We start from the raw sequence: 9,369 nt of genomic DNA on the forward strand, positions 1-9,369 counted from the left end.
CACCTCTTTTACCCCCCCCCCCCCCTCCCAAAAAAAAAAAAAAAAAATTCTGCATAGGCATCGTTTTCGACTTAAATTTCTCTTGGGACATTTTCATGTCCCAGAAGAAATTTGCAAACAATGATTACGCAAAAGTTTTTCTTTTTTTTGGGGTGGGGGGGGGGGGGGGGTAATAGAGGTGTATTATGGGATTGTGCTAGTGGTGAATTGCTTAGGATTTCGTAAGAACAGCAGGCCTCCATGCACCAGAGATACACAACCCGGAGTCCTGCGTTTCCAAAACCTGAGCCTTGTCAGAATCCAATGACTAGGAGTGTACAACTTCATTGTATTTGTGGAACGGCGTTCTCTCAGGTTGAGTTATTTTAGACTGATTTTTCCGCGAAAGTAGACTTTTCCAGCTAATCGGAAGCCTCATGCATGCGAATTTATTACCAATTGGATTGAGAATGGTCAATCGTGCAAGACAAATAATCAAAAACTCGTCTAAAAATAGCTTGATCTGTCAAAATGCCGTTGCATGTACCTGGAGTTGCTGGAGTTGCTGGCTTGTGAAGACAAGTTGAAGGTTTTATTTTTCACAAAACGTCCAATTCCGGGTTGGTCTATAGGATACTTAAACTAAACGATTGTTTACTGATTCTCGATACTTTTGATACTTTAACTCAACGATTGTCAGAATACTGTAACTCAACGATACGTTGCTCATGCAAACAGTCCAAAAAGCACAACAAGGGAAACATGGCTGCCCGAACCTTTGGGGTGGCCCTTGAAAACAACTAGGGACTCATAAACCCATGGGAGTCCCATGTGAATGATATTACAACACGGTTAAGAAAAAATGGCAGCCACATACAACCGAAACTCCATCTATCTCCAAACCGGTCGACCATTGTTAGGATTGGCAAGTATTGGAGAAAACGTTATGCCCACAACCCTAAGGGAGTTGTGCGAAACTGGTTATCACCTCCAGATTAGATTTCATATAATACAAAAATAATTACACATGGAGTCCGTTGGCAACAGTGCCGTCAGAATTCGTTTTCTCGGTTTTTCGACGATTTTCCATGAAAATCGCCTTATTTGACGACTCCACCGATTCTGCTATATTTGGAAAACTTGTTTTGTCCAATCTCGTGTTATCCATGTCAAGCATAAACGCAGGAACAGTATATCCCAAAGAAGGAGAATGTAGGCTTCCATCCACGTGATTCTTGTAACTCCCTTGAGCATGCACGTCTGAAGGCGACACACGTGTTTTGCGCATGCGTGAGCTCTGGGGCCGGTTGTTTTGAAGCGGTAAATTTTCGCTTTGTATCTCCACCCATGATGTTGACAAAGAGTTGTTCGATTTTCTTCGATACGATGGAGAGCCATTTAGTGGCATGTGTCTCTTCTTGCTGGAGCCACAGCGGCGTTCAGGGATAACAGAGGCGGGCCTTGTGTCTTCCTCGATAATTTCTTCGCTCTCATGCGTCGAGTTAATAAGTGTAAAATTTCGGGGCAAGGCTGTAATGGGCGGCAGCTGTCCTGCCTCATCTTTTGCGCACATATTGACCATTTCTTCGTTACTTACTGGTCCATCGGTGGTTGCACCCACGTGTTGAGCTTCCTGATTCGTAACATCGTTTTCGTTCTGATTCTCATCTTCGTTTTCTTCATCGTATGCATCGTTGTGTTTCAGCTTATTCCTATCCAACCGACTGGATCCAATATACACATCGCCGTGAGCGAACAACGTATTTCTTGATCTTCGGTGATATCGCCTGAATTTCTTAGCAGACCCTTCCTCTGGTTCCTGGAGCGGTAAGGCCTCCGTTCCGCCATTAAGACGCAATGAAGTATTACTTGAAACGGCATTTTCGTGCAAAATGTTTGGGCGCAAGTTGGCTGCGCAAATTAGACGTCGCTTTTTCTTAGGAAGGCTCAACCGAGCCTGCGCGTGAGAGTAGTAAGTTGAAAAGTTGTTACCTATCACAGACACCGGCAAAGCAACGATCAGAACTCCAAATATGGCGCAGACTCCACCCATCACTCTCCCGAGAATCGTCTTCGGGACCATGTCGCCATACCCGACAGTAGTCATAGTGATGATAGCCCACCAAAAGGATTCTGGGATATTTTTAAAGTGAGGCTGATTGGAATTTGTGTGCTCAATTTCGTACACGACACTGGAAAACACCACGACAGGTATCAACAGAATTATCACAAGCAAAATCAGCTCCCTGAAACTTGCTTTCAGGGATTGTACAATTATCTGCAATCCGCTCGTAAAAGCGAAGGCTTTCAACGCGCGAAACACGCGAATAAGTCTCACAGATCTCAGGAAATTTAATGTATCGGTGTTTAGGATGATTTTCCCATAGAAAGGGAGCAAAGAAATCAGATCCACCCAAGTCATCATCTCTTTAAAGAAAGCGATCTTGCCCGGGCAAAAAATTAACCGAGCGACAAATTCCAGTGTAAACCACGCGCAAAAAAGATATTCAAATCCTTGTATGTAGACGCTATTTTTCAGGCTTGCGACCGATGACGTACACATAGAAGCCACAGAAGCTAAGATCATTAGCAGGGATACCAATGCGAACACCTACAAAACAAACGAATATCTGCGTCAAAATAATCACATGATAAAGCACTAATGTAAGAAAGTCGCTCACCCATAACAACCACTATTACAGCCTCTTATAAATCCTTTATTTCAATTCAGAGAAAGGCTTGGCCGAGTAGGATTGGGGCTTTGCATGCGCGCGCATGATTTCTTTCTCTCACCGCTGTCTTTGTCTGGATACGTCAATGATGTCGTTTGGAAATCTTTCTATCCGTTAAGTTTTGTTTCGTGTCCCTTTTGTATTGAAGAGTAAAGTAGAGTTATAGCTAAATCAATGATCTAAATTCACTTCTTCTACGCAAAAGCAAGCATGCGTTTAGTGAATCAGAAATAAACCTGTCTTTTAAGCAATTACACAGACACACACACAAAAGCTGTATCTTTTCGTTATATCTATCAGTCTATATCAAAATGTCATTTACACGGCTGGAAAATCATTCTCAGTTGTTATGTGGCCGTGATTTTGCAAATGAAAGACTCTTGCTCTGCCAATTTGACGTTTAGAGCTCATAATTAACAAAATTAAACAAAATTACCTAAAATAGCGTGACCTAGCCCCTTTAAAGGCCCATCTACAACCGAGAGGCATTGCGTGGCGCCGAACAATTTTCATATATGAAAATCCAGCTAAAGCTGAAATTCATCCAATCAGATCGCTACGATAAGGAATGCGAATTTCCATAACAAAAACAAACGGTCGAAAAGCCTGCTGGTTGAAGGTGGGCATTTAAGTTATATCGCTTATTGCTTCGGCTAAACAGATCACAGAGATAACCTGGCGCCATCCCTTGCTTTATTTTGTACATCAGTATTAGTACATGCATCCTGTAGTCTTCTGTTGTTCAGAAATGGTAGATGCTCATATGCAGATGTCTTATTAAGGTCGAAAATTGTGCTTGTTCGCCATCTGAAATTCCGCTGGTACGGACGCATGTGAAAATCGAATACAGAACAGATATGAACGGACTACACGCGTGTTATCTAAAAAGTGACTCTTGCCACTAACAAAGAATATGCTAATTGACGTAGCTGCAAAGTTAGTGATTTTCTACCAAATTGGTTTTCCTTTAGTGCATTCTTTTAGACGTCATTGGATTTTGTGCTTCCCTCACTTTCACTTGCAGGAAAAAATTCCAGTTCGTGCTCCCACCTGCAATTATCCCCTTGATCCTGATCACCCTTTTTAAGTCACAGGCATGACGCTTTGTAGGGGACCGATCAGATACGAAAATGACCGAAGATTTCCGAAAATCATCGTTTTCCGTTTTCCGTGTTCTCCCAACGAAACTCTATGATATAGACCCTTTGCATAAATGGCGCCCAAATTTGAATAACAATACTTGATACATCGTTAGCCTCGTGTTTATGTTTCAAGACAAAGGATTTTTCTGATGAATGTGAGGCTAAGGATGTATCAAGTATTGTTATTCAAATTTGGGCGCCATTTATGCAAAGGGTCTATTGTCTTTCGTACGATCATTCACATCGGTCGGGGTGAGGGAAGGAGGGGGGGGGGGGGGGGAAGCGGCTAGATGTTAGTTCCTTATACACGGAGGGAGGTTACAACTTATATTTAACGATTAGACCGTAGCCCTTAAGGGCTATGGGTCAATAGCCCGTGAGGCGAAGCCGAATGGGCTATAAGCTATTGACCCGTGGCCCTTGAGGGCGAAGGGTCTAATTGTTTTAGTATCACTCAACTAGTCGGACAGAAAAGGCAATAATAAAGTTAGCAAATGCATGTTGAAAATATATTTATTTGGGAATAAAACGAAAGAAAGCGTCAGGCTTTTCGCTACTCCAGGACTATTACTAATGCATTTGCATTAGTCCACTAGTTGGGTGATACTAAAGAGATTTAGTCACTAATTTCAAAACCATAACACTCGAGTAATGCATAATTCATTAAGATCAAAATGCGTCGTAGTTAAAGACTTCTAAGAAATATCACGAACATACATTTATCAACTATAACCTCTATCCATTACCATTCAAATGATGCATAATCTATTTAAACTGAACTTCTGTAGCTATGCTGAAACTCAAAGAGGATTTGTCAACCTGGGCTTCCTCCTCAAGACCTAAATACCATTTATATATTACTCAACACTCGAAGAGAAATTTCGTATCTTCGCACGGCCATGTAATATCCTCTATATATGTGTTCTTCTTTCAAAGTTCTGTTTCCATCATTTTTCCTTAAAAGAGGAGGGATCAGCGGGTATTTCACAATTACTACGGAGGGGGGGGGGGGGGGAAAGGTTGGCGGAGGGGCTTAACTTCACTTCTCAGGCTATCTGGAATAAATAGCAATAATCTACTCGCACTCATTTATTACAAATGGCACTCGAAATCATGTGATTACCTGTACAAACTAAAATACATATATAATGAGGTAAAGTACGATCGTCCGGTTGAGGGTAGTACTGTGAAGGACTGTTTGAGATGACATTATGCGCGGTTACACGGGGCACTTTTACCGTGGTAAATGACCCTTTTACCGCGGTAAATGACCCTTTTACCGCGGTAAATGACCCTTTTACCGCGGTAAATGACCCTTTTATCGCGGTAAATGACTCTTACCGCGGTAAATGACCCTTACCGCGGTAAATGACCGACATTTCCCAAGGTAAATTTCCCGTAGTAAATTTCCATGGATACGTCAAAAAGATCAGAAGAAGTGCCCATGACATTCAACGTGGTAAGTTCAATGCCCGAGGTAAAAGAGCCAATTACGATGCTGATTAAGTTGTGATTAAATTTGCGTGAGATTTGTTTTTATCTCGGTAATCTTCGTAACGTGTGACCGCTGGTTAATACGATATACTAAAACCCAAGTGTGAGGTACCGCGGGATAATTTACCATGGGAAATTGTATTTATCATGCATATTGTGTCTGTAACCGCACCTATTGACTGATGTTTCGACAACCTGCGAGGAAGTCATCTTCAGACTGGAGATGACTCTGAAGAGGACTTTCGCACAGATTGTCGAAACGTCAGTCAAAGTGATCTCAAACAGTCCTTCTCACGACCACACTGATCCGGTCGATCGTACCTTACCTGAAAATGCAAATATGAAAATTGCAGAGTGTTCTTTTCTTTGTGTGTGTGTGTCCCAGTGATAGCTTTGATCCACCTGCGTAGTAGTAAGGGCCGATTTACACGATACGATTTTGTCGCATGCGACAAGCTCACGACAGGCCTACGACATGACTTACGATTGTCGCAGCGTTTTAAAACATGTTTTAAAATGCTACCACATTTTTTCTGACGTACACAACAATCGTAAATCATGTCGTGGGCTTGTCGTAAGCCGTTGTCGCATGCGACAAAGTCGTACCGCGTAAATCGGCCCTAATGACCTTGAATCTGAGCATGCGGGGTCAGCTGAATGATAATCGAATGTATCCAAACGATCGTCATAGACCAAACACAGCTCATTAAACCGTCAGTCGGCCTTAATTAATGCCGCTATCGTGAGAGTTGCCTATTAAACTATAAAGGTGGTTTTCACGTGACGTCATCGCCGCCATGTTGGTGGTGAAAACAAATTATAGCTTCTTCCGTTCGTCCACCAGCAGTTGTATAGCACACCATTTTTACCTCAGTCTGAAGAGATTGGTTGAAAACCACCCATTGCACCCACTAATCACCAACCGGTCGGTTCAGTGAGTCGATAATGATCAAAGATCTCAAGAGATCTTGAGTAAAAATACGGCGGCCAGATAATAGTTTCGAAATAACAAGGAGAAAGCGATGCCTTTGCAATTTCGCATATGGCAATGTGTATGATTACTTATCTTACTTTGGAGATCGGCGCCAGAAGAGCGGACGTCTTCTGCTCTAATCCTTGTTTATCCAAAGCTTTTAGCGATTTGTCCTTCGAGAGAAAATTTTGAAGTTGTTCGCAGACTTCTCCCTGAACTACGTCTGAAGCAAAACTACCAAGCCTTGTCGCCTACACTTTCTAGGAAACATTTGTTAGAATTTGTAGAGTACATATTAGACGTCATGTGCTGAAATTCTTGGTTGAATACGCGTCAAATCTTACTTGGTGTGTCTTAAAATAATGGAAGAGATGTTGTAGCCACTACAGAGTTAACACTTTTATGCAACAACTTTCTGCAACCACGTTTCAAATATGTACAACAATTTTATACCATGTATGATATAGCCCGCACTTTGCGCGACATAAAGTGATAAAATATTCCAGCGAAGAAGTCAAAACAAAATGGAGCTGTATTTTTTTTCCTATGCTTATACTCTTTATTTTTTTATGTATTTTTTCTTTTGTCGCTAATTCCTTTTGTGAGTGGGAATGTAGAGGTAGATAGCTGCTTTTCATGGGAACGCATCGGGGACAGCTATTCTTCGAGTTATTTTCATAGACTTATGTCGTAGAGTTAGAGTTAAGTTTCCAAAATCCTGAATTCAATATTTAATTTGGACTGCCAAAATCATGAATTCACGATTTTGGACTGCCAAAATCCTGAATTCAGGATTTTGGCATTCATGATTTTGGCAGTCCAAAATCGTGGATTCAGGATTTTGGCAGTCGTTAAGTCTAACTCTAAGTCATAACTCTACGGAAATAACTCTATTGATAGTTAACCTCGAATGTATCACACCTTTCATCTTTTTTTGTCTAACTGCATAGTCTTGCCAAGCGTATTTGAGTATTTGATTGCCGCGGAGACACTGCACAATAACGAATAACGCAAAGACCAGCAATCGATTGCTAAGGCCGGGGAATCTGAGTGTGACCTTTCGGTAAGGTCGCCAAGGGATATTTTAAACGGCTCCTCATTGATGCTGCCAAGCCACGAGAAAAAGATTAATTGTTCGGAGAAGCGATTCAAGAAAAACGAAAATTCACTTCTAATCACCTCCACAGTAGCTCTCGATTAATACATACGTTTCAATAAGTTCTATACACGATCACAATATATCAATCACCATATGGGAAATCAGTTTGAATTCTCGATGTGGAACAGTGGGTTTTGTGTAATATATTCTTAGCTAATCGCAATCGATTTTTATTTACGTTTGGTTTATAATTTATAATCGCAGCTTTCTAATCACTGGACGGATTGAGAGTCAAATATTAAACCAATTGAACTATCGAAAATATCAGTACATAAAGCAAATATGCGCTGCAAAAATTTCTACCGATTTTCCTTTTTTGACACTGTCAAAAAATTATCTGATGGGGGAATCTAAGTACACCCTGAATACTTTTCCCCATATATGGTTGTGGTGTAATAAAAACGCAAGCTGTGTTTATCAGTTGTAGGATTAAGAAATTGGTATCTACGCCAGCGACTTCGAGACGAAAATCATTACGCTAAAAATTTGTTTAGCTTCTCGTATAGAGTCAAATACGATTTTGTATATATGCTGCCGCAGATTGTTTAATAGCGCTACGAATTAAAACAAGCAATTTCTCTACAAACATGTATGAAAAAATAGGAACAAAGGCTCTTTACCTTTGCTTTAGCCGATGAATGAGCATCATCGAGAACTGCCCAGATTTTCGGTTTATAAATCACCCAACGTGATGGTTGTAATGCACCTTGATGGTGCGTCGAAGATTCCAAATCCTCTGGAGATTCGTCCTCTTCGTCCGAATCCTCGAATTCAGGTCCAACAAAATCTTTTAAGTTGTTCTCTGCATCTCGATGCTGAGTGTAATACGGCCAACAGCAAGCTTCCATTTCGGTTTCTGCGATTCCCCAAAACTCTAATTCTGCTTTAAAAAGCGGTCCGCAAAAATCCCTCGGAGCGTGTAGCTGCCCCGTACGATAGTAGTTTAATATAATGCCAAACAATTCAGGATTTCGATCGAAAAAAAATTCCTGCTTAAAATCAGTAAAGTTTTCTGCAAGCCAAGCGAGCCTTGTATCAGGTATGGTTTGTAGAGTTGTGGCATAAGTTTCATGGCGTTTCCCACCAACGTTAATGATGATTCTGTCACTGGCAGTATCCATGAATGCTTTTTTGTTTTGTTTTTTCGCGTCGATTGAGATGGCGTGTTATATTTCACCTGATTTTCCAGAGTTTCTTTAACAATGACGATCACCCCCAAATACGTCAATGCAGAAACAAGCCCATTCGCGCTATCGGATATGAATCTTAACTACGACAAACACCTGTCAGATCTCAACAGGCAAGTGGTCTGTTCACGCTGAGAAAAGAAATAATCTTGTAGCTCGGGTTATAATAGCCGTGTTAACAGCATTTCAGAATCCTTATCAGATTTTAGGGATCCTCATGGTTGATATTTTTCGCATCATTGAAAAACGTCCAATTTTACCACCTATGGTTCCGTTCCCCATTGCCAATGAATATCGCAGAAAAGTCAATACGGACGAACGTTTATGCACATATTGACGAATCATCCTGTGCACCTGATACCCGTGAGGGACTATTTATCGAAATGTTTTTGTTGCTAACCGATGTACCGCCTCGTTGATGCAAATTCATGTAAAACAAAGCACCACATTTATCTCATATGAACTTCGCATTATTTTATGATCAGAGTATTTTTGTCCAAAAGAAATGTTATTCAGTTAACAAAAGCGGATAACGTTCAACTAAATAAGGTTTCAGCTCTACAAAAAAGCACAAAACGTTCGAATAAATGACTAAAAGATCATCGGAAATCAACTCTACGAGAGCGAAATGCTATGACGACGTTCGTACAACATTCATCGAGCCTCTGGTTGGAGATAATCTGTAACAAAATTGTCCGACCAA

The 9,369-nt window shown here is 41.0% G+C and overlaps 1 protein-coding gene across 1 annotated transcript; it reads right to left on the reverse strand.

Moving 5' to 3' along the window:
- Positions 1-554: 554 nt before the first annotated feature.
- Positions 555-8,726, reverse strand: LOC137973303 (voltage-gated potassium channel KCNC1-like). Its single transcript, XM_068820086.1, has 2 exons — positions 8,100-8,726; positions 555-2,590 (listed from the first exon to the last, which is right to left on the reverse strand). The coding sequence occupies exons 1-2, from the start codon at positions 8,598-8,600 to the stop codon at positions 1,001-1,003; spliced, it is 2,091 nt and encodes a 696-aa protein (XP_068676187.1). The 5' UTR covers positions 8,601-8,726; the 3' UTR covers positions 555-1,000.
- Between the last annotated feature and the right edge of the window lie 643 nt (positions 8,727-9,369).

The sequence above is a fragment of the Montipora foliosa genome, chromosome 10 (assembly GCF_036669935.1).
Source record: "Montipora foliosa isolate CH-2021 chromosome 10, ASM3666993v2, whole genome shotgun sequence".
NCBI lineage: Eukaryota > Metazoa > Cnidaria > Anthozoa > Scleractinia > Acroporidae > Montipora > Montipora foliosa.

Bases quoted from the DNA above. Each gene is read 5' to 3' on its own strand.
- LOC137973303 (XM_068820086.1), bottom strand. From the start codon at position 8,600: ATGGATACTGCCAGTGACAGAATCATCATTAACGTTGGTGGGAAACGC. The intron at 2,591-8,099 runs GTAAAGAGCCTT...TTTGTTTTGTAG, and splicing joins ATTCATCGGCTAAAGCAAAG to GTGTTCGCATTGGTATCCCT.